The sequence below is a fragment of the Rhineura floridana genome, chromosome 8, assembly GCF_030035675.1.
Source record: "Rhineura floridana isolate rRhiFlo1 chromosome 8, rRhiFlo1.hap2, whole genome shotgun sequence".
Taxonomy (NCBI): domain Eukaryota; kingdom Metazoa; phylum Chordata; class Lepidosauria; order Squamata; family Rhineuridae; genus Rhineura; species Rhineura floridana.
In genome coordinates this window covers 116,820,874-116,846,378 of record NC_084487.1, presented here as the reverse complement: position 1 = coordinate 116,846,378, position 25,505 = coordinate 116,820,874, and the positions used below count along the sequence as shown (strand labels likewise).

At 39.1% G+C, this 25,505-nt stretch overlaps 1 protein-coding gene across 2 annotated transcripts in view; it reads left to right on the top strand.

Moving 5' to 3' along the window:
• Positions 1 to 25,505, top strand: part of STK38L (serine/threonine kinase 38 like) — a 60,079-nt gene that overhangs the window by 7,414 nt on the left and 27,160 nt on the right. The window contains exons 2-4 of one of the 2 annotated variants that reach the window (XM_061582202.1): positions 20,874 to 21,059; positions 21,870 to 22,014; positions 22,966 to 23,017. In XM_061582202.1, coding sequence (XP_061438186.1) covers positions 21,881 to 22,014; positions 22,966 to 23,017 — 186 coding nt within the window. In that variant the 5' untranslated portion in view covers positions 20,874 to 21,059; positions 21,870 to 21,880. The remainder of the gene's footprint in view (positions 1 to 20,873; positions 21,060 to 21,869; positions 22,015 to 22,965; positions 23,018 to 25,505) is intronic. The other variant, XM_061582201.1, reaches the window with a different exon arrangement.

Below are 25,505 nucleotides of genomic sequence, written 5' to 3'. Positions count from 1 at the left end.
ACTTGCACACTCTGGTTATAATTGCTCAGCATTATTTATTATTTTAGGGAACAAAATTTGTATACCGCTTGATTATTAACAACAACAACAAAACCTCTAAGCAGTATTGGTGACATGATTGCTAGAACTGCCAAATGCACTAGTGCTTAAAGTTTAGGCCCTCCCCTGAAATGATCATCCAGAGAGTGGCAGATGACAATAGCAGCAGCAAACCGTATCAGTGCTTGTGCTGGCATGGGCATGATGAGGTCCACCAGGACTGATGCTGGTCACTGCAGCATCCTTCTTATTTTCAAAAACATTTTATAGTCAGTGAGTGGCCTGCCAGGCATATACTTGGTTACAGATGCTCATTTTATTGTTTTTATTTTAAGAAATATATTATCCTTTCCTCAAACAAAACGGTGCTTATGGCACAGTAGACTTAGAATCATAGAGTTGGAAGAGGCCTATAAGGCCATCCAGTCCAACTCCCTGCTCAGTGCAGTCTCATGAATACCTCCAGTGTTGGAGAGCTCACCACATCCTTAGGTAGTTGGTTCCATTGTCATACCGCTCTAAGGTCTTCCTGATGTTCAGTTGAAATCTGGCTTCCTGCGACTTGAGTTTATTACTCTGTGTTCTGTACTCTGGGACGATAGAGAAGAGATCCTGGCCCTCCTCTGTGTGGCAACCTTTCAAGTACTTGAAGAGTGCTATCATATCTCCCCTTAGTCTTCTCTTCTCGAGGCTAAACATGCCCAGTTCTTTCATTCTCTCCTCATAGGGCTCGTATGTCCCCTGATCATCCTAATTGCCCTCCTCTAAATGCATTCCAGGTGGTCTGCATCCTTCTTAAAGTGTGGTGTCCAGAACTGGATGCAGTACTCAAGATGAGGCTTAACCAATGCTGAATAGAGGGGACCCAGTACTTCATGCAGTTTGGAAACTATACTTCTGTTAATGCAGCCTAAAATAGCATTTGCCTTTTTTGCAGTCACATCACACTGTTCTCTCATACAGTATTCAGCTTGCGATCAACAACAATCCCAGGATCCTTATCGCATGTAGTATTGCTGAGCCAAGTATCCCCTATCTTATAATGGTGCATTTGGTTTCTTTTTCCTAGGTGTCGAACTTTGCACTTATTCCTATTAAATGTCATTCTATTATTTTCAGCCCAGTGCTCAGGCCTATCAAGATCACTTTGAATTTTGTTTCTGTCTTCCAAGGTATTAGCTATCCCGCCTAATTTTGTATCATCTGCAGCTTTGATAAGCATTCCCTGCACCTCCTCATCCAAGTTATTAATGAAAATGTTGAAGAGCACTGGGCCCAGGACTGAGCAGTGTGGTACCCCACTCATTACCTCCCCCAGTTTGAGTAGGAACTGTTGATAAGCACTCTTTAAGTATGAGGAACCCTGCATGTTCACACTAAACCAAAGTTTGGCTTAGTGTGATTTGAGAACCAGGCCTATACGCTATCTATCTGCTGCAATTTTAATTTTTTTGTTTTATTGAGGGATTTATTTAATAATAATATCTTCAATTACACATCAAACAATTCTCAATTAGTTTTTTAAATACAAATACAGACAGGTATTCCCAATAGTTTTTAAGTGATTTGAAGTTTTCTTTTCTGCAATTAACTTGCCCAAGGTTTAAAACCAGGATAATAAAGCCAACTTCATTTATTTTTATTTCATGATTTTTGTTGCTTGCTCGGCCCAATCCAAATGTGTGGGGAGGCACACTTTCTTTTTCAAAAATAAATGTTACTTTAAGAGCTCCAGACACAGCATTCCAGTGTAACATGTAGTTCAACCTTCAGTGCACCATGTCACATTTTAAAAATGCAGATGTACATTGGGCAACCAGAAATAATTGGAGCTTTTCAGCCACAAGTGTGTAGTGGTGATGTCTGAGTAGGAAATGATAATGCATGAAATGTCTTAAATATTTTGGTGGAAGTTAGGTATTTTAATCCCTGACAAATCTCAGCCTCTTTCACAAGTGCCTGCCACCAAAGCTCTTACTACTTTTTCTTTTTTATAGGGTATCGGGGGAGGTGTAAATTGGGCCCCTTTGTTGTAACAAGAAGCAGTTTGGGCCCTTTTGCTGTAACAAGAAGTTTTTGGGGTTCCTGTGTCAGTAATTCTTTGCTAAGTGTATGTGTGATCTGCATTTTGGAATTTTTGTATGTTAATTTATAGTTATTTAGATAGTTTATTGGCATACAGGTGGTCTAAGTATTCTTATGGTGAAGTGTCTCCGGTAACCCGTTAGGGGTTAATGTAAAATAGTTGAGCAAATTCAGCTGAGATATGGCATGTACCGAGTGGCTGGAGTAGTAGTTCCCACAGCTGTGTTACATCTGCAGGCTTACCCTCCTACAACGACTTGGCTGAATACAGCAACATCCCTGGGATATATTACGTTGGCAAAATTGTCAATATATTTTTTACAATTGAATGACAGAAGGAAATTATATTTATTTATTTATACAAAATTATTTCACTCATTATTGTTAAAATTTCTGTTGTATTAGTTTGTAACTTAATTCATGCAGGACAATTGAGTTAATGAATAGCCCACATATCAGTTTATATCTTAGAACATAATACACAAAAGTAAGTGGATTTATGGCATCTGTTTTAACAGCTGTACAACATTCTTCACTCGGAGGCATTCACCATTAGTCGTTAATGTTCTTAATTATATTTTTTGCCCTTTGCAGTGTATACTCATCATGAAAGCCACTGAAGAAGACTAATTGTTGAAACGCGTTAGGCTATGTTATACATTTTGCAATTTATTACATATGGGCATTGACTTATGCGTATTGGCCACTGTTCACAAGTTGCCCTTTATCTCTACATTGATATTATCTTGACTATATCATATATTTTGTATTTTATTGTATATGGGCACTGATTTTTCTATGATTTTGCTGGCCTTTTTTATTATTATATGAGAATATCTATAGGGATTTTATATTGACTGTTCATATACATATTAAATTTTTGATATTGTTTTATAATTTTATGTCTGTACCTTCACCTATCAATGCACATTTCTAGGGAAAGGTTTTTTTTTGTCATTTAGCAATTGTACTGGGATAAAGTAGTTTGTCATTATACCTTGTCAAAGACTGAACAGTATCTGTTGCATAGGATTAGCCAGTAGGTTCTGCTTACTATAAACAAATTTAATGGCTCTGCACACTACTTACTTTTGTATTTACTGTTTACTTCTGAGAAACTGTTGGAGAACAGTAACTGCTTTCCTGGAGTATAGATGCACACATGAATGCACACACTCCTTATTATCCTGACATGTCCCATTGTGTTGGAAGTCTGGCCTGGAAGTTGAAAATCCCTAGCTGTGGGCCTGAGGCTGTCAGTTACAGAAAGGCAGAAAGATCTGTCGTTGTCAATTGCAAAAGCAAAGCAATAGCAGTTTGAAACTTGGTCAGCAGCCTTTGCTTGTATGAAGCAGCCTGTAGCTTAGAACGGGAGAATGGATAAGGAGTTGCAAACTTTGGATCACCACTAGAATGTTCAGGACTGGATATTTCTAGAGGCCATGGTCAGAATTACTTAGGACTCAAGGAATGGCAGGTGGAACTTTGGAAGGTTGAGAGAGCCTGCAGTTTCACTTGGGGATGCTAGTGCTTGTCAAAATTCTGTTCCAAACGTTTTGTTCTTTTGCAAAACCTTTCTTGGATAATCGTATATTAACCTTCTCCTGCCCAAGCCATACTGATACTTACAAAGCCCTGCTGTCTTTCAGTTTTGCCTTGTCCATCTTCCATTGTAAACCTTTTGGACAGGGATTCTGTCACTATTTACATGCATTTGTTTATATGATGCATAGGTCACTTTGTCAGTACAATTGCCCTGAGCAATATACACAGTTTTATTAAGCTCACAAATATGTGCCACGTTGTTTGACACACACACCCTTGTTCCCTTCTGGTCCAGTGTAGTGCTGATGTTCTGGTTTTTGATTCTGTAATAGCTGATAGGAACACAGGAAGTTTCCTTGTACTACTGAGTCAGGCTGTAGATCTCTCTAGCTCAGTATTGTTTCTACACTAACTGACAGTGGCTGTCCATGACATTGGTCTTGCCCACCTCTACCTGAACACACAAGGCTTGAACTTGGGAACTTTTGCATACAGACCTTGTGCTCTACTACTGAGCTATGGCCTTTTACTCTTGGAAGTGTTTTCTGGCTATTTAATTCAGAGAGAGTGTGTATAACCACAAGTCATTTGCATGAAGTCTAGCAGTTGAGGACTCGATAATTACCGGAGTGGTTTAACAGCCAGCTCCTCATCCCAGAGAACCCTGGGAATTATACCTCTGTGAGGGGAGTAGGGATCTCCTAACAACTCTCAGTACCCTTCACACAATACTTCCCAGGATTCTTTGGGGGGAAGCAATGACTGTTTAAAGCAGAATAAATGTATGGTGTGAATGAGGTCTAATAGCTGAAGATCTGTCTACTTTCTCCTCCCTGCTCTCCTCCATAAGTCTTCCATAGTCTTTCCTCTCCTTCAGACTATGAGAAATTCTCTTAGTCATTATTAAACCTATGGGCTTCCTCAGGCTCTTTTGGCAGCAAAGGCAGGGCTGGATTTTTACTGGCGAGGTTATTTTAAGAGACCTCTTTCCCACCCTTTAGTCATAAAACAATCCTGCCAAGATACTGTGCACTAGTAGGCTGTTCCAAATAAATTCCATATTTGGCTTGGATAGATGACAAAGCTTCTGTCTGGAGCAACTGAACTCGTTATTTGGGTGCAGTTTCCTTGTATTCAAGGATGTTGATCATGTTGTCAGCAAAGCACCTGACTTATGAGATGAAATCACATAAAACCACGCACTCTTTTTATGATTCACTGCTCATGTACAATTACTGCACCTGCATACGTTTGATTTTGGTTCACTTCTGCCAATGATAGTGTTCTGTCTTTATTTGCTTTGTCAAGGGAGAATATTAAGGGGATGTCTGCATTTTTATTTATGCAAAATCTGACTGACTGGTGGCTTGTAAAGGAAAAAATATTCTTTTTGTGTGTGTCTTATTTGCGGTATTTTTAACCTTAGGCGATGCCAGGGTAGGTTTCAAGGGTTTGAGATACTGGATTCAATTCTACCAGAGTAAACCTATAAAAAGCTCTTCTAATATATCAGCTAATCTCAGTCTAGTCCTTTAAAGTAATCATTATCTAGAAAGAACCAGAGTATCTTCTCAAGTATATGAGACAACACAAAAATATCATTTGATTTTGACAACTTGGATGGCTTATTTACACAACGCATGTCCCCAGATTACAATCTCTTAACACACTTAAGCCATTGGTTGTTCACATAATAATGGGGTGAGGCTAAACTGAATTCAAACACAAAGAGTTGATAAATTGGCAGGGATATTTTGTCCTCTGACAAACTGACTGCAAACATTCCTGTTTACCATTCATAACAGTGGCACAGTAATCTGAGTTGATGGGCAGAGGATGTAACTGAAAAAAATGCAAGAGTCTCTGCCCACAAACAAAACCAAGTTGAAGTTATTATTTTGGGATAATCCTCAATTAATATTCTATAATGTGATGGTGTAAACAAGTCCAGATGCTAAGTTGTTCATTGAAACTGTGGTGCTCAAGACCCCATTGCAAATAAAGCAAATTCAGAAGATTCAAACACGTATCACAGGGTCCATTCTTATGGGCCGGGAAAGCCTGGGCAAAAGTGTCAGATAGGGGAGAGTGGCAACATCTCCAGCTTCCTCTGCCTGTTGTGGGGAGAATCTTCTGAACAGGCAGTCTCTTGCATGGTGAGCATAACATGCAACTGTGCTCTTACTTCTGTATAGAGGATGCTATCCCCAAATAATCAAGTGTCTCTTTAAGTTACCTGTTTTCCCCTGCTGCCAGTGAATAAGGGTTTGCTTAGCTTGGCATGACATCCAGCCTTACCATTACTCTTAAATACAGCAAACTGGTTTCTAAACCAGGATACACTACTTCCTGAGGGTGTATTTACATTGCAGACACTGTAATTTTATTACAGTAATTCCCTCTCCCCAGGAAGTCTTAGAGAAGTGCTAGGAATCTTCAACAGGATTGTCAGCTCTCTTAACACAGTGAAATGTTTTGGGAGGAAAGCCATGATGGTTAAAATGTTATACAACCAATATAGGTTATATAATTCAGCTATATACTGAAAGAAAGAAAGAAAGAAAGAAAGAAAGATTTTATTCCAGTAAGATTATTATGGTTTCCTTGGGAATTGTACTTTGATGATGTTTCTGAGAACTGTGTTAGCAATCCTGAATCCCCCCCCCCAAACTATAGTTCCTAGGGTTCTCTTAGGAGAAAAATGATGATTCAACCTGTTTAAATATATGGTGTTGTAGGTATGCCTTCAGGGTCCCTTTTCCAGTGTGGTGATTAATTGCTAACCCCTGAAGATTTCTGCATTGAACATTGGTGGTAACATAAACCATGAACGGTTGCTCTGGTTCCGGTTTTCTACCTTAGCTAATTCTCCTCCCCCGTCTTCATGCTGAAAACAATCCCCACATTCTCCATCAAGGTAACCCATACTGAATTCTGCAACCTTTGTTATTAAACCTCTGTTACTAATTAAACCATTTGTTCTGCATACGTAGTAATAGTAGAGCTAACAGTGAGATGGGATGTTGGATCAGTTGCACAGAGCTACACTTGTGTGACTTGATTTGTAAAGCATATTTCTTTTTCCCAGGCTTGAGATGGCTTCCAACAGGATATAGAGAATCAAAGTGGCAATAAAAATGATTAATAAATAAAATAGTCAACAGCAGTAGTAACACAGAGACACTACAGCCTTTCAGAAGAGGTAGGTTCTGCATCTTCTCCAAAAAGCCACAAGAATCCAGCATTGCATCTCATCAGGGAACTCCTTCCACAGCCTCAGAGTAATTCCAGAAGAGGCTCTGTTCCTTGCAACAGATGTTCTTATTTGCATTGTGAGCACACAGAGTAGGGTCCACCCTGGAGAATGTAAAGTGGGCTCATGGGCAGAGGCAGTCTCTGAGGCATTTAGGTCTCTGTTTATGAAGGTTCAGTTGCCCTGGCTCTCTGCAGATCTTACTGGAGATAGTCAATATTAACTCTCCAGACACTGTTGGACTCCAGCTCCCATCCATTCTACCCAACATGGCCAGTGGTTTGGGATGATGAGAGTTGTAGTCCAGTGACATCTGGAAGGCACCATGTTGGCTAACCCCTGAAGTCTTATAGAAAGTGCTTTCAAGAACAAAATGTGCTGTGCTCATATATTAAAAATGCCAAGAATTTTGATATCATAGGTAGAGAAGTCCTTTCCTGCAAACAACCATCTTCAGATGGCTTCGTTTTATATCGGACATAACATATAAGCATATCTGCAAGCTTTGCTGCAGTCAGGAATCGTTTACAACTGTGATTTTATGATCTGAAAAGTTTATATATATATATATATATATATATTAGAGAAATAGAGCAATGTAGGATGCATTTCAGATTGAACTTCTTGAAAGTAGCTTATAAACAGCCAGTGGCATAGTTGCCTGGTGAGTAGAAATGGCTAACCAGGCAGGAGCACCTTGATAAATTGTGTGCCTCAAACCACACAAAGGTTCAGCTGCTGCAGAATGTAGTTAAATTAGTGGATAATGCAATGCTCTGTTTTCAAATAGGGACAGGTCACAAGGAATGCTAACTTGTATATTGCTACTACATTAAACTCTGGCACAGTTGAAGGGGCCACCAGAGATGGCTATCTGTGGCAAGGAGCAGGACTTTACCACAATTTCTCCAAAGCTGTGCATCTACTTGCCAGATGAGGTTCGTTTCTGGATGGGTGGCTTTTTGGAGAGGAGAATGTAAAACCTACCTCCTTCAGACTGCAAAATTGGCATTTGGCTCTGCATGGTGACTGCTGCTGTTGATACTGTGTGATTGATTATTTTTATTGTCAGAAGCTAACTCAAGGTTTGGAGAAGCAGGATATAAATATTTTAAGCTGCATAAGAGGACCTTTCAGCCTGAGGGCTACATTCTCTTATGGGCAACCTTCTGGGGATTACATGCTAGTGTTGCATGTGGACAGTGACAAAGAGTGGGTGGGACTAGAGGCAAAAGTAGGTGGAACTCTTGATTCTTTTGTACAATAGACTCCCTTCCAGCCACACAGCTCAGAGATTTCTATATATACACTCCCACCTACCTCTCTCCAGCCAAGCAAAAGATATTATCATAATTGAGCCTTTGGAATGAACTGTGCTATACATGAAATGGTTCACATAGGTGTGCATTGGTATGCGGGCTAGTCAAAAATTAACTGGGGGAAGTGATCTTTTGTGACTTTGTGTTAAAGTCAAGAAAATGGATTATGTTACTGATTGCCTCCAAGTCTCTGGCCTAGAATTTTCTGTCTCTTCTACTGCATCAGGTTTCCATTAACTGGCAAGACAATCCACTGGTTCATTCATTCTCATGCTGTGAATAGTTGCAGTGTATTTTTTCCTATTTCCAGAGATTGTTCCTGTTGTCTATTAGTTGGGACCAGATTGAGTTATGTGACTGGATCTGCTTTTAGTTGTAGATCCATCATTCTGGCCATTCCATAGAGCAAAACAGAATTACTTTAAATGGCCAAAATATTTGTGTGCACTGCTTTTAGAAATAGGAATGCTTATGTCAAGGAGAACTAAATTTATCTTGTTGCACTTGTTTTAATATTTAATTTTAGGACTGTACCTAGTTGTACTAGTAATTGCAAGTTTTTCTAACTCAGATGTTGTAAAAACACATTCTAGATTCTTACAACATAAGGTGAAATTCTATACATGTCTACTCATAAGTAAATTCCATTGAATTCTGTGAGGCCTATTCCCAGGTGTGTGATTATAAGATTGCAGCCTTAAAATATTAACCACTCAGTCAGTTTTCATTTCCCTGTTTTGTGCTTCTAACTGAACTTTAAGCACTTTTTTGTTTAGTTTTTAACTGAACTTCAAGCGATTTTTTGTCTTGCTGAATTTCAATGGAACATTTTTAAGTTTAGGTGTCAAGTTCTATTGAAAATGACATAAAACTGTAATCTGGTTCTGAGTAAATCCCATTGAATTCAGTAGGAGTTGCTTCTGAATAAACATAATAGAAGAAAGCTGCAAAGTGCTTTAACTATGGCTGGATTATTGCCTGACACTTCTATCCTTCATTTTTTTATATAATTGAGGCTAAAACAAATTTTCTGTAAATATTCACTGATTTGTCACATTTTGATTTTTTTGTTTCACAGTTTTCATTTAAAAGATAGCAAATGCAAGTACATTTATTTTTTTATTTTTTTATTTGTTGAATTTCTATACCGCCCGACTAGCATAGCTCTCTGGGCGGTGTACAACAGAGGAATATAAATATACACAATAAAATCCAATAATTCGGTGCAAGGAACATGTATGTAGGCATCCACAAATCTAAAATCAGTTAAACATATTTAAAAGACTAAAATAGACTAAAATACCTGAGAAAAGAGGAAGGTTTTAACTTGGCGCCAAAAAGATAACAACGTTGGCGCCAAGCACACCTCATTTGGAAGACTATTCCACACTTCGGGGGCCACCACTGAGAAGGCCCTAGTTCTTGTTATCATCCTCCGAGCTTCCCTATGAGTCGGAACTCGGAGGAGGGCCTTCGATGTGGAACGTAGTGTACGGGCCCAGGTTCATATCGAGAGAGATACATAAAAGATCATTGTGGTTGTTCTTGGTTTTCTTTTTCCCCCCTAATCTAAAGTAGATTAGAAAGCAATTTATTTGGTATTAAAGTGCAAAGAAATCTCATAAGCAGGGATTTCTCACAAACCTTTTTGGCTAGCCAGTCATTATTTTTAGTTGCCACCTATGCCTTCTCTTCTCTCTCACTGAGCTGGTGTGAATGTAATGGTATGTCAGCCTCTGGCTTATTTCCTTGTCCATGTAGGAAAAAGAGAGTGAGAGGAGCATTGCAGTGTAGACTAGCACATGACATGTCCTCATTAAAGAGCAGTTGGCTGTTATGTGAACTGGACCATAAGCACTGGAAATTTGGTGTTAGTACACTAATACTTTAATTACCTTTCAACCACAGAATTTGATGCAAGCTCCTAAAATATGGTTGGGGCACTTTGGAAAAATTCTAAATTGCCTGTGTTACATAGCTGTTTAAATATAATTGACATTTTTTCAGAAGCAATATTGATACAAGTTGGTAATTGACTTAATTTATACTCTCCGTTGTGTACTTTAGATTTTTCTTAAACAAAACTGTGTGCTGATTTATTTATATAACTCTTAAAATATGTGTATATGTTTGTTTGTAACTAAATAGGACTATAGAAATTGCAAATCTTCCTGGCAAAGATAATTTCACCTTCCTGTATTCTCTTCCCCACCCACCATCCCGGAGTCTGCCCTCAATGCTGCTCCTATGTCTGAGGGAGCTTGGCCCAGGTAAATTTTAGATAATATGAAAAGAGCTTACCCTAATAATCATATGGTATTAAAATGTATTGTTAACACAACAAGCCAAGCCCTGGAGTTGGGTGTACGTGCACTGTTTAAATTTCTTCGCTTTACTGCTATACAAAACACTCCTAATCCCCCTTAAAGTTTATAAACCATGACTTCTTGCAGTATTGTACATAGGGCTGCAAGACCCTGAACTACACAGAGCTATTGATCCCTTTTCCGAGTATATGTTACTCTGTAGATTAGTGATTCAAGGCAACATGGGTGAATGGAATGACCTATTACCTAGAACCAGGCAAACAGAATTCCTGGGTTAATGACTTGAAAAGCATTGTAATAATGCTAACAGAATGGGAACATTTTAACCTATAAGAGAAAATATTAAAATTTTACATTCCTTTGTAGGAATGCTTTTTTGTATGCTGAATATATGTAGAAATTAGAAGGGGCAGGGAGATTTTTTGTTTTCCTCTTTGAGTGTTCATATCTCTAGACTGGTTGCAAGATCTGTTTTGGGGTTTAAACATCAAATCTTCACATCTAATTCTCCTCCCCACCCCACAATAGAGGCGTACTCTGTGAGAACCAAATCTCTGAAATTGCACACTGGCTGAGATAATGGAAAAGCGATGGATGGGCAAAGAAACCTAAAACATTCCTTCTCCTATAAAGGCTTACATGGGAAAGTGGGCAGTCTGTGGCTCTATTTATTATTTATTTATTATTTGATTTATATCCCGCCCTTCCTCCCAGCAGGAGCCCAGCTCTAAAGATGATGTTGGACTTCCAACTCCCATTGGCCTCAGACAGCATAAGCAACGGTCAGCAGTGATGGGTGTTGTAATCCAACAACATCTGGAGAACCACAAGTTGCCCATCCCTAGCGTAGATCTGTCAGTGAAAGCTGTGCGTAATTGACACCTGTGCCAACAAGAAGAAATACCCCTAGAGTGTAGCATTAAAATGAGGGTATTTTTATTTAAACAGCTAGTGGGGAAAATATATATTTCATAACACCCAGGTGGGGGATATGCAAAAAAAGATTCTTGTTTTTAGGATCCATAGCATAGATCCACAAAGGGTTTGTGAATTAGTTATCCCTGGATTTAAGATTTGAATGACATTCACATTGATCCATCTCGAATTGTCTCTTCCCCTCTCCCCATCTTTTATAGTGGAGTATAAATGAGAGAGGATAGAACATAATTAACTATAGCAGCTGTCCCCAGACCACCAGTGGTCCACATGCTTCATTCAGGTGGTCCGTTGTATGTCTGTAAAAATTCAATTTAAAATCATAGAGCATCTGGCACAGCACATTACAATTGCTACCACAGGCAGAAAGATCCGCCAAGACCCTCAGCAATTTTTAAGTGGCCCATGGGGAAAAAGGTTGGGGAACCACTTGTCTCTAGTATTTGTCACGGTGTTGACCCCCTTTTAGAAAGCATGGAGTTTATCCCTCTTAAGGTCTCTGATCCTCACATCCATCCTTTGGTGTTGCTAACTAGCCTGCATTGTGTCCTACCATTATTTTGCAGCCTACACTTCATTTTTCTAAATCCACCCCCCTCATAGGGTTAGCTATTTGCATAGAGCGCAGCCTAGCTTACTAGGTGGCCTTGTGCAATTTGCTATTCTTTCATCCTTTCCTCTCTCTCCACTCCGCAACCCCTCCTTGCAATCTGAAGGTAAAACCTGTTTACATTAAGAGCTATTGTAATCTATTTCTGAGACTATGTATGTATAAAGTTTTTTTAAAATGCTTCATAAATACTGTCATTGTTCCTTGTGGCCATTCTCTTATCATTGCTTTTCCCAACTTCAGTATTCATCTCCATAGTGGAAGAGATCGAATCCAGAGCTGAATGAAAAACTATTTCACTTTGGAAATGTTTCCAAAATATAAAATATTCTTTGTTATTTATGTGCACTATTACATAGCTTATTTCATTTTTTATAATGACTAATATCTTATCAGATTGATGAACAAAGAATTTGTATAGAGTAGCTACAGTTTTCAAATGCAAAGATGTATCACTGAACACCAAAGTCAGGATCATTCAGACCATGGTATTCCTAATCTCTATGTATGGATGTGAAAGTTGGACAGTGAAAAAAGCAGATAAGAGAAAAATCAACTCCTTTGAAAAATGGTGTTGGAGGAGAGCTTTGCGCATACCATGGACTGCGAAAAAGACAAATAATTGGGTATTAGAACAAATTAAACCAGAACTATCACTAGAAGCTAAAATGATGAAACTGAGGTTATCATAGTTTGGACTCATAATGAGAAGACATGATTCCCTAGAAAAGACAATAATGCTGGGGAAAACAGATAGGAGTAGAAAAAGAGGAAGGCCAAACAAGAGATGGATTGATTCCATAAATGAAGCCACAGACCTGAACTTACAAGATCTGAACAGGGTGGTTCACGACAGATGCTCTTGGAAATCGCTGATTGATAGTCGCCATAAGTCGTAATCAACGTGAAGGCACATAACAACAAACTAAATTTTAAGATGATGGCAAGTTTTGACTTGGAAATGTTCAGAAACGGTTGATATAATCTACCATTGATGTGACTTCAGAAGTTGGTTTACTCTAGGTAACTTCAGTTTTAGGATGAATGGCAGTAAGTGGTGACACTTTCTCCCCTTATATAAAATGTAGAACAGATTTGTCTTGAGTCAGAATTAAACGTCATTTCAGTTTTTCTAACAAGCAAGTTTTGTCAGGGATTTAGGGCTGTTTGGCACTCTGCTAGAAGATCTGTAGCCAAATAATATTAGCTGGTTAAATGGCCTTTTTAACATTTCAGCAGTCTTGTATGTCTTGTGCCCGGAATAGAATGATTCCATTATGTAAATGGCATGATCTTGAAGTGGAATAATGACTTCTTTATGGGCACTTCCAGGAAACATGGGTGGCCTCTTTTCAAAACAGTTAAGGCTTTAGGGTGGAGTAAGGAAACAGTGTTCAGATGACATTCTGAATAGGGACTATGCTGGCAATATTATCCAACATCTGTTGCTTATGTTATGGTATAACGTTGTGGCTAGCTGATACAGTTTGAAGGAAAGAATGGGAGCTGTGCAGTGTTTTCCCTACTGCTATTTTTATTTTGGACATCAGATTTATGAGACATTAAGTTGTTATTGTTTAATGGTTTGGATCTGGTGTGAGGAGGTATTCTATATACAGTGATGATGTAAATATGTTGCATCCCCTCATGGAGCATCAAAAAAGCACAATGTACTTCCAATGTGAAGTTCAATTTCCTGAGAAGCTCAATGTTCAGTTTTGAGAAGGCAGGTTTTTGCCATTAATAGTTGCAAAGTTAGCTGTATTTGAAAGTGAATGGGAACTCTCCAAGGAATTGCAGAACAATTTTTTTTCAGAAGTGGCTTTGGTGTCCTACATGACCAGCAAAGTCAGAATAAATAGTATAATTTCAATATAAATTAAGTAAAAAAAGGGAAACAATTTGCATAATTCACACACATCACAGAATACAACTGTTTTTGGTACAGAATTTGTCTCACCTGGATGCAGAATTTCAGGGTTTTTTAGTACTCATGACCTTGCTTGTATTGGATCAGACAAGTGGATAGTCAGTGGTTCTTGAGCATCTCAGCATTTGTTCTTTGCTAGTACCACTGCTAGAGATGCAAGAAAGAGAACCTAGGCCTCTACCTTATGCAGATAGTCATCAATTTATGGGCCCTCACAGTTTGCTGAATCAGATCTTTGGTTGGTCTGTTGTGGAGAGTCAGGGAAACATCACAGCTGCTCTTCTCCGTGTTCCGGCCAGAAGTCAGAGTCACAGATGTAGCTGCTGTGCAAAGACATGGTCAGTGATTTATGTATTCCTTCCATTTATATCACATAGGTGAGCAGTTTCTGTGTCTAATGGGTAACTGGCCAGTTCTTGATTGGATTGCACTCCCCTTGAAGAAACTGGTGTGCAGTTTGGGAGTACTCCTTGATCCAGCATTGATACAGGAGGCTCATTTCCACCTCCTTGACCGGGACAGCTTGGTAGTGGTGATCCATTGGTAACCTCACTGTTGAATTACTGTAATGCACTCTACATGTGGCTACCCTTGATGGTAACTTCAGAAGCTGCAGCTGGCACAAAATGCTGTGGCCTGAATATTGAATGACACAGTAAGTTGGAGCTACATCACAACAATTGTCCGTGATCGTTACTTATTGGCAAAATACTTCCAGGCTCAGTTCAAGGTGTTAATATTTGATAATAAAGCCTTAAATGATTTTGGGAAGGGGGCAAATACTTGAAGGAGCACCTCTTCCAGTATCTGCTGATCCAGGCTTTGAGATCTGCAAGTGAAGCCCTGCTTGTGGTGCTGTCAATAGACGTTCACCTGTATGTAGTAGTTGGGTGAGAGCTTTCTCTTTTTTTTTATCATTAATTTTTATTCAAATTTTCAAAGACAAGAAACAAAACAAAACAAAAACAATTAAACAATAAAATAAAATGTTGACTGCCGATTTGTCGCAGATCAGTTATAGGTCTACAATATATAACAATCCTATCTCTAAAATTATATTATAAAATCACTTTCCTCCAGTAGTTATCTTAATTAATCATCAAATCTCATAAACATTATTTTATTCTTTCCACAAAAAGTCCAAGAGAGGTTTAAATTCCTTGAGAGATATATCTTTCAATTTTTCTCCAAATAAACATATCGCTTAGTCCATCTAATTCAAATCTGTTAGGCCCAATAATTTCAATAGCCATTCTTCCATTATCTATATTAATTCCATCTTCCATCTTCAATAATCCTATTAAGTCCAATAATTTCAGTAGCCATTCTTCCGTTATTAGTATCCCATAATAATCTTGTCATAGCCATAGTCCAAGCAAACATATCAATTAATCCAACTCGTCAAATCTGCCAAGTCCAATAATTTCCACAACCATTCTTCCATTATCAATATTAATTCCATCTTCCATCTTCAATAGTCCTGTTAAATCCAGTGGTTTCAGTATCCATTCATCCATTATCAGTATCCCATGATGATCTTACTGTCATAGCCATAGTCATATAACAAGAGTCTGATGGGAATTTCCCCCATCACAAATATGTCCTTGCCATCAATTCTGAATATGTTGTTGAAATATTGTTGTAAAGTCACATCTCTGCTCTGGGTGCATCTCTGCTCTGTCACATATTTGTAGTTAATTCCATAACTTTTTTCTATGTCAAGCCCCATCACATCATTCCAGTCAAGAATTCTGAGTATGTTGCTGAAATATTGCTGCAAAGTCATATCTCTGTTCTTCTTTTTTACAAAATGCACTGGCTCATTTCTTAAGAGTTTCTCCACTGTCACATATCTGTAGCCAACTCCATAGATTTTTTCTATGGCAAGCTCCATCATATCATTCCAGTCCAGAAAATTATCCAAGACATTGATAACTTTACCACCAAAATCTTCATTAATTTCTTCAGAGACAACGCTGAATTCCAAACAGTAAACTTTATTTCTAACATCCATAAACTCCAAATCTTTTTCCAATTTCACATTTGTTCCAATCTCCAGGGCTTGTAGCTTCCCTGTCCCATCAAACTCCTCTCTCACAGAATCCATTGTTTCTTTAAGCTCCTGCGTCATTTTGTTAAATTCAATTTTCATCTCCTGTCTACCCTGTCTCAGGGTTTGTTTCGTTATCTCAATCTCAGCCATTATTTTCTGAAACATAATTTCTTCCATGGTCTCAATCACTTTCCTGGTTGTCTTTCTTAAAACCACAGAAACAAAAATTATTTCAGCCACAATTGGGTTAATGTTCCAGGCTTGCTTATATCAGTGTAGACATTACAGCCTGCCTTATCTCTATGTATTCAGGAATACAAAAACAAACTTAGTTCCCAACATCAAAACAATTAGTGGCGTCGTGAACAAGCAGATTCGTCAAAATGAAATAGACCAAAAAAAAAGTTTTTGTTCCCCCCTCCTCGAAATAGAAATCCCTCTTCCGTTGGTATCTTTAGAATGCACCTCCAGGACAGCTTTTTGCGATAAAAACAAAGATAAGCTTTTTCAATTTCTTTCCTCCTTAATTTCGTTAGTGAAAGAGAAAAGCCATAAACTCACCTAGAAGTTCTTCACAGCTGATTCATTGACAAATCTCTTTTTTGCTACACCAATTTAAACCAAGTAAAAAAAGAAAATAGAAAGAAGGATGCTTATCTGCCTGTTGAAGTCCGTTTTTCTTTAAAGAAAAGATAAATGTGTCGCTGTAATCAGCAAGAGCTTGATGAAAGTCCATCCGGCATTGCAGTTTGAACCTTCTCTCATAAATAAATGAAATCCAGTCCTCCCCACAAAAACAGGCTTTATGGTTAATCTCTACGTTTCTCCCTGACCGGGAGAAAATCTTTACCAGTCAAAAAGAACGTTGTGACTGATCTTAAAGCTGAAAAAGCTTCTTCTGAGACAAGAGCTCGTCTCAGAGGCAGCACAGGCAAAGCAACCCTTCCCGGAAGTCCCCGGGTGAGAGCTTTCTCCATTGTGATGCCCTGCTTGTGGAACTCCCTACCCCTGTAGATCTTCCAAGTGCCTCTGGTGAGATCCTTTATCTTCCAACGAAAGATATGTTTACTAACCCATACATTTATGAATTTTTGATATCAGGTACTTATATTGCATATTAGTATCTCTGCTGCTTATTGTATGTATGAACTGTTTTATGTATCTGTAATTTTATTCATGTATGGGTTTTATTGTTTTAATATTGTAAACTGCTCAGTGATTTTTCAAGAGAGACATCGTGACTTGCTTATGGTCACCCAGTGAGCTTGCCAGATAGCTAAACCCAGGTCTCTGATCAGATAACCATATGACCACTGCATCACACTGCCACTGTGGCATCTACCAATCCTAGAACATCACTACAGTGAGAGGATGGGTAGGGTGGTAGTGCTGTCAGCAGAGACAGATAAGCAATGGTTAGTAACTAGCTGGGGAACCGCAGCAACAACACTGTGAGTTTGTGATGGGTGAGAGTCCTTAGTATAATATACGACATTGAACTATTTCATCAGATGGGAACTCCTCTGTAATTTTCCTTCTTTAGAGTTAGAATCACCTGCCCTATTTATAGCTTGATGGTTTAGTGCCAGAATTGTTATCTGCTCTTTCCAGGCTTAATAAAACCCAGCATCTGGGTGTACTCTTTCTGGTGGTGTCTGCATTAGTGAGCATAGGAATCACTGGGAAACAAATATTCATGGTTTTGGTTATTCTCCCCCCGCCCCCCAAAATCCTGTCATTTTGTGTAACTGCAGAAAAGATTATTTTTCCTCATTGTTAGCAATTTAGTCCGATATCCACTCATTGGGTGCCAAATGCTGGAAATGATCAAAATATCTTCTGTCACTGTGTACAGTTTCTTACAGAAAGTATTTTATTGAATTTCCTGTGCATTCAGTTCTAGATTTGGTTTGTGGGAATTTTTTGGTTGATAAACAATTCTGTTTATAAACTATTCTTTATTATTAAGCCTGCTAGTATAAAACTATAGTTCCTCCATGTAAATTGGGGAGTTCATGGCAATTTCGTTTAAGATATATTAAAATCAGTGGGATGGAAATTATATATTGCAGTGTGGAGGATTGTTGTTTTAGTGTGGTTTTAGTCTTAATGGCTTTGCTGCTGCGACCTTGACAAATATCAACTGTTTTGATTTTTAGTTTGCCAGTCCTCAGGCTTGTGGAGAAAAACAGTTAATGTGAGTCAAATGCTTTCTAAAACGGATCCCTCAAACCTTTGCATATTTTTTTAAGGAAAAGAAGAGCTGTTTCCTGTTCTGTAAGGTGACTTCTCTCCCCTACTCTAATGCTTTGTATTTTGAATGTTGTAAGCCGCTTTGGATACTGTTTGCTGTGGAAAGGTGGCATACAAATAAACGGCTGACAGTGAGACATATGTTTCAGTCTCCAGGTTCTCTTTCAGTAAGCATGGAAGAGGGCCCTAATTCTTCTGGGATTTCTGCTCCAGAGTTGTTCATTGGAGAAAAACCTGGGCATTTAAAAAACATATGCTTCATTCACATTTGACATCATTCTGTGTATATTTTGCCACTTAAACTCTGATATAAAAATGTGCCTCAGTTTGTAGAATAAAAATTGTCCCAAAGACTGACACCCTGATCTAAACAGTTATGTTTCCCTTGCAATGCCATACTAACTTTTTTGTGAATTGGTGTCATCATAGTAGTCATCAGCTGCTATACTATCAGGAGCACTGCCTTCCCCTTATTCCTGGCATAATATATGTCCTCATACCCTTAGGGAAACTTGCTTCCCTGCTAATGTGGATCTAGACATTTAGTAAGCAGATGGAAAACCCAAACTATAATTTTGACTAGAAATCCTTATTGCATTGCTTTTGAAAGCACAACCTGTGATTTTCAAACATATGTGATGGCAATGGCTGTGTGACACGGAAACATTCTGGTACTAAGTAAATGCTGACAGAATGTTTCTATTCATAGCAAAACTGAAGAACATTTTACTATTGATACTCTGTTGTTCTTGTATGCATGTATACCAGTCCCACAACTGCTAGGCTCATGGGTGACTTACACTTGATTGGATCCAGAGTTGAACTTTGTAATGATTTTAAATCCCATTGATTTCAATTTGAACCAAGTTCAACTAATTTACTCTGGATCCAGGCCATAGCATCTTAATAGTGTATATTAAACTATTTAATTTCTTGTTTGTATCTTTTGTTTCTGGCAGTGCATGGATTGTCTCATTGTTACATTAGAGTGAATTGAAATGTTTGTGTCTCCTTTGAGTTTAAAATTCTGTAGATTCTTTGTAAAGTTCTACCCTATTCCTGCTTCGACTTCATCTCAGATTCTCATTATTTTGCTGTCTCCTTGTCCAATTTGTTCAGGCACCAGATTGTGATGCCTGTCACAATTTCATGGTAAAGTAAGAAGCATGCACATATGCAAGAGACTGTGGACTTAATTGTAGCTGCTAAGAGAGACTTGTCTTTTTTTTCATTGTTTACCCTCTAGTAAAAAGATTTGCTAAAAATGCTCTTGTCTCGTAGTACACATATTTTCCTTCAGTCACACTGGTATGCACACCAGTCTTGTGACTGTCTGCATGTAATGGGACAATGGGTTCATGTGTGCTCCCAGTCATACATACACATTGATTCCCAATCATTATCCTCCCTTCTTTTTGAGTGCAAAAAATCACAACTCTTATAAGTCATCTCAAAAAGGGTTGTTGATTCCAGTGAGCGTTGCCTTGAACCAGATGCTTTCTTTGACCTTGTTTAAATCTCTTAACAGGCCTGGTATCTCTCATATCCCTCTCCCCTGTGAATTAAGATGATACTTTCTTTTGCAGACACTGTCGCTATCTGAGAGAGAACTTTCCACAAGAAAAAAGGCATTTTTTGTGTGTGGTGGTGCTTTATTGTGAAATCTCCATATCACAACACCATTGCGCTCCTATTGCAAGGAACGGTGGGATATAATAATAATAAGTATTATTTTCAGAGACCTGTTTTTAAAAACAAAACAAAAAACTGGTTCCCTCAGGTCTTAAAGGATTTTGATCATGCTCTGATTTTTTGCTGTTGCAAAAATGTAAATGATTTTTTTTTTTACAATGTTCTTCTTGAAAATAAGTGAAAAAATTACTGGTTTGCAAAACCAAAAACCTTTGCTAGCCTTCTGGTGGCTGATGGCAGAGGGACGGAGAGCTCAGCTGTCCCCTCTCTGGCAGTCTGGGTGTGGAGGAGGGATGGAGCACCCCATCCGTCCTTTGCCAGCCTGTTTACTCACCTGCATGCAATTCCTTGTCACCCTTCCTGCAAGGATAGTGCTTAAATACAAGGATGTAATTTTTTCTGAGGCATTTTGAGTGCCTATTTTAGTACGGAAAAGTTGCCTAGTTTTTATTTAAAAATAAAAATGCCTCACTGCTGTATTCATGGGACCCAAACCTCATGCTGTGGTTTGCAGAGAGCCCTGTGTTCAGTAGTGTAGTGGCGAATTCAAAAGTGCAGGGTCCCTTCATGATAGTCACAGCAACATCTTCTCCCTCCATTTTTTTTCTTTTGCTGCTGGATTGAGAATGAGTTCCTTGTTAGCGCCTTCTTCCACAACATACATCTCTAGGAACCAAACAGCATGATAGGGGAAAGTTAGTTACTGAAAAGAGTCTTCTCCAGGCTGACTCACCTCCTTTCACTGATTGGCTCCAATCAGCAGGAAAGGACAAGGAAGCATGTCAGACTCTTCTACTAACACTCTCCCCTTTTATGCTGATTGGCTCACAGGATGCTGGAGACATAGAAACCCTGCTGGGACCCTGCTCCTAAACAAGTAAGGGGTCTAAGAACCCCCTGAGATCCTGGACGACTACACCCTTGCCTATTTTGTACTTTGAACTACTGACAATCAGCTGATTTGCTTCAAAGCTCTGTACAGTCCACGTGATTTAATTTCAAACTTTGCCAGTAAAAGTAAGTTGTCTAATGCCATTGTATGTCAGATAATTAGCAGGTGGGTAACCCCACTAATGTGTGAAACTTGGCCTGTGTGTGCATGTGCAGGGGGAAGATAAGGTTTCCCATCCCTGGTCTAGCAGCATGAAAGACGATTAGCCTTTTTTCTTTTTGGCCAAGAGCCGGGACAGAGAAGAGGGAGAGTGGATGCTTGTTCCAGTCCTTGTGCACCAGAATGCTAGCTGACACTTGTCCACTGTCTCCACCCCTCACGGTGTACTGTAATAAACTGCAAGGTTGCTGTGGGCTATTGCCTGCATAACACAAAGAGTTATGGTGTTCAGGATTTACCAGTGTTGCAGGAATTCTTGCCATGCACCTGGCTTTAGAACTATATCATAACTATATTGAATAAGGTACTCTGGAAACTCCTTTATAGATATACTCTCTATCTTAGGCTGAATAGAAGTTACAGTTTGCTTCCTCCTTGAACTTGCAATACTTAAGTGTGTATATGGCTGCAATCTCTTATGGATTGGGGTGGTGGTGTACAGGTTGGTACTATGTGGTAGACAGACTGAAAATAACAGTATTTTATCTTCTGTACCCCAAAAAGAAAAATGTTTTCTGTGTGACTGAGTCCATGTTGATTGACTTCAGATGTTTATAGATGGGTAAATAGCAGAACATCCCACAGCACTATAGCAGTCCGGATGAAGTTAATAGTGTAAGGGACTCTGTGTTCCTCATCGTGGGTTTCTATTTTTTAGTGAAGGGAAATGAATTTTCTTCTGTTGAGTAATTATTATTTTATGCACTCTGTTGCAGTACATGTTACTATGGCAATGACTGCAGGGACTCCAACATCCTTTCCCATGAGCAACCACACCCGGGAGAGAGTGACAGTGGCCAAGCTCACACTGGAGAACTTTTATAGTAATCTAATTTTACAGCATGAAGAAAGAGAAACAAGGTACTGGATATTTCTTCTACATTTCCAGAGTTTTCTCTCTGCATGTGTTTTAACTCTGGCTGACAAATAACTTTTAACTGGCCATCTTCTGACTTGACCAATATCTGAATGACCAACCAAATTGGCTCTGCCTGAACACATCAATTCAGGCTCATAGACAGGCAAAGGGCTCTTTAAACCTCTTTCCTCCCATATGAATAGCAAAAGAGATTTGGGCAGGATTCTCTTGTGCCATTCCAGCTGTTACTCAACAAAAGCCTCTATTGACAAAGCTGATATTTGTGTATTAGCTTCTTTGTTAATTAACCCATGGAAAAACTGAGGTCTTGAAAGAAACTCTGCTTTTTATCTAGAGGCTGAGCTATACCGAAGTGTACCTTTTATTTTTAATGGCAAATTGTTTCTTTAAATAAAGTCAGTTGATGTTTTGCAACAATTTGCAAGGAACTGTGAAGAAAGAAGAAGGGGGAGGAGTGCAAGATGGGAGAAGGTTCCCCTTCCTCATGTTGTCTTGTGTTCCTCTATTCTCTTGTGTCTGGATTAGCAACCAGGAGGCTGGTGCACTTCAGGGATTTTGCCAATGTAGTTATAGGTTCAGTGTTCACCTCCCTGCCCCTCAGGGAAATAAAAAAGGGATCCCGTCACAGGAATGAGTGTGTGAGGGATCCCTTGGATCTATGTACAACCATCCCCAAACTGATGGCCTCCAGATGATGTTGGACCCAAACTCCCATCAGCTCCAGCCAGCATGGCCAGTGGTCACGGATACTGGGAGGTGTAGTCCAACATCCTTTGGCAGGTGCCAAGTTGGGGAAGACTGAGGAAGAACAACAGTGGCAGCCTGAGATAAACTCAACATTTTGTATTTCAATTCCTCTAACTGATGTGATTGTAGTGTAAAATACAGGTTGTTCGTTTTATAAGATGTACTTTTGTTTCATACCAATTTAGGCAGAAGAAACTAGAAGTGGCCATGGAGGAGGAAGGTTTAGCAGATGAAGAGGTAATGTGAATATTTAAGTTGCAAGCTTTTACTATTTACTGTTACGCATTGGTGCATAATTATTTATGAGCATGCACATGAGTAGTCTGTCTTTGAATTACAGTGCCTAGAAAAGCCAACAGAAGTGAGAGGAAGCTAGAGGTAAGCTGAAGAGAACTCAAACAGAAAGTAATAACTTGATTTTTTTTGTAAGGGAAAAGTAGGATTGCTAGATTTAAGACAGTTATGTAATTTTTAATAGCAGGCAAAGGTTACCTGCTAATTCAGGGACAGGGGGCTTTTTTCATCCCAGAGGCCACATTCTCTAGTGGGCAGTCTGCTGGGGGCTGCATGCCATTGGTAGATGGGGCTGAGGGCCAAAGTGTGCAGGGCAACAGATGTGACTCTCATCGTTGTACAATAGGCTACATTCCAGCCATGAAAAATCAGAGGGTTTTTTACACACACATGCACGAGACATTAAAATAATTCAAAGACACCCAGACAAAAGCACTCAAAGAGGGTAAGGGTGTGGCCTGGATGAGGCCATACTAAGAAGGGGACTGGAAATGACTGATGTAACTATCCTTTCCTTAAAGGCATCCCATATATTTTAATCCATACAGATATTTCTTTAGTTGAATCTAGCACGTGCACACACCTTCCTAACTCGTGTGGGTATTCTGTTATCTTGCAGTGACTTGTTGAACAAGCAGCATTATTTAACTAGCAAAACTTTTTACAGTGTAATATAGGATCCAAGCTTTTAATGTCTTGATAGGCAATCGCCCCCCTGTTGCATACACAAAATGTTGAGTAACAAGGGGGGAAAATACGCGATCATAGATGCAGCTGAAACTGAAGAGCAAGAAACATTTGTGCAGGCATGAAAAAAATTCATGCTCAAGAGGTCTAAACTTTTAAGCATGTTCTCAAGCCCTGGTTTGCTGTGTAAAACAAAGGGGGAGGAATTGAGAGGGGCTGTTCTAACCCTTTCAGTGCCTGCTAATTCTGTCCTGCATATGCTTCCCACAGGCCATTTTTGCACTAGTTGGCTTTATTTGTAGTCTCTTAACTGGGGAAAAGAGATTGGGGAAGATATTTGTGCGGAGGAGATCTAGCAATGGGAGAAGTTAAACACCACCTCCGGTTTGCTCTGCCCCTGCATAAGCATTAGAAGGTCAACATTGGGTTTGGAACCTTATGTGTACATTACAATGAGTAATTCTGCCCTCTGTCATCAAATTATTCATTATTCACTTGCATGCAAAATACAGCTTAGATGCTTAAGAATTGTAAGAGAAAATTATTATTTCTCATTTCAGTAACACGTATTTATGTTTTCAGCTATTGAGGTTCCCACAAAATCTGGGTCTGTGAATTTGTTTTTCTCATTTCTGACCACCTAGCATTTAGCAATTACATTTTAAAATGTATTTTTGCAATCATGCAGAATAAAAATCAAATAGGCTCTCATGGTGCTGGGTGGCAAGTATGTGCTGCTGAGCTGAAAGAAACCTGACAACCACAAGAGATTGCCATCCTATGTACATCTAAGTATTGTAAGTGCTATGGCAAGCTGAAGTAAGTCCCATTAAGTTCATTGTGATTTAGTCACACTAGTCCATGTTAGTCTTACTAATTAGTCAGTATGACTTACTCTGAAGTAAGTATACATAGGCCTGCAGCCTTCATTTTAATGTACCAAAACGGGGTTATCAATAACATTATCCTTCAGTATTAGATAATGTCAGGTGTATGGTAGCAAACAATATCACTAAATTTCAGCCACTTACTATTTACAGCAGGAACAGCTAGCTAATCTTTTTTGACCTGACAATCACATAAGTCTTTGGCCAACCCTTCAGGGGTTTATGTGTCAGCAGTGGCTATAGTCATCCCACACTCTTATGCACGCACATGCACAGCCAGACACATACACCCTCAGTTGATGCATGCAAATCGGCTTAATAAGGAGGTGATCACCCCCTCCATGCCCATCAAAGGAAGGTGGTGATTTGCATCCCCAGGACAGTATTGATCTAGGTAGAGAGGTTTAAACTTTGCATTGTTGTTGTTTTAAAAAAATATTGAGGAGCCAGAACAATTTGCTTGGAGTGGAAAACCAGATTAGGTGTCAGGGATTAGCCACCCCTGACTTACAGGTTTCATTTCTGTAAACAAACAGTGCCTGGGAGCAAAAAATATCCAACAAATTCCATTGATTTTTGCCCTTTGGGGTGCTTCCCCCCTCTAGCTAATGTTAACCTATTGGGGTAAAAAAAGGTAATAATCCTATTCAGTTTCTCAAGCAAATGTCAACCCATGGAAGCAAATGTGCCATTCTTCTGATACAATACAAGACACAGCTTTGTTTTGGGACATTTTGCCACTTTGAGGCACATTGGGATTTGGCTTGGGATAGCACAGTGTCTCATAAAATTACCAATGTCACCTTCTTACCTTCTTTCTCAGAAGGTTAAATAGATTTTAATTTGTCTTTCTGATG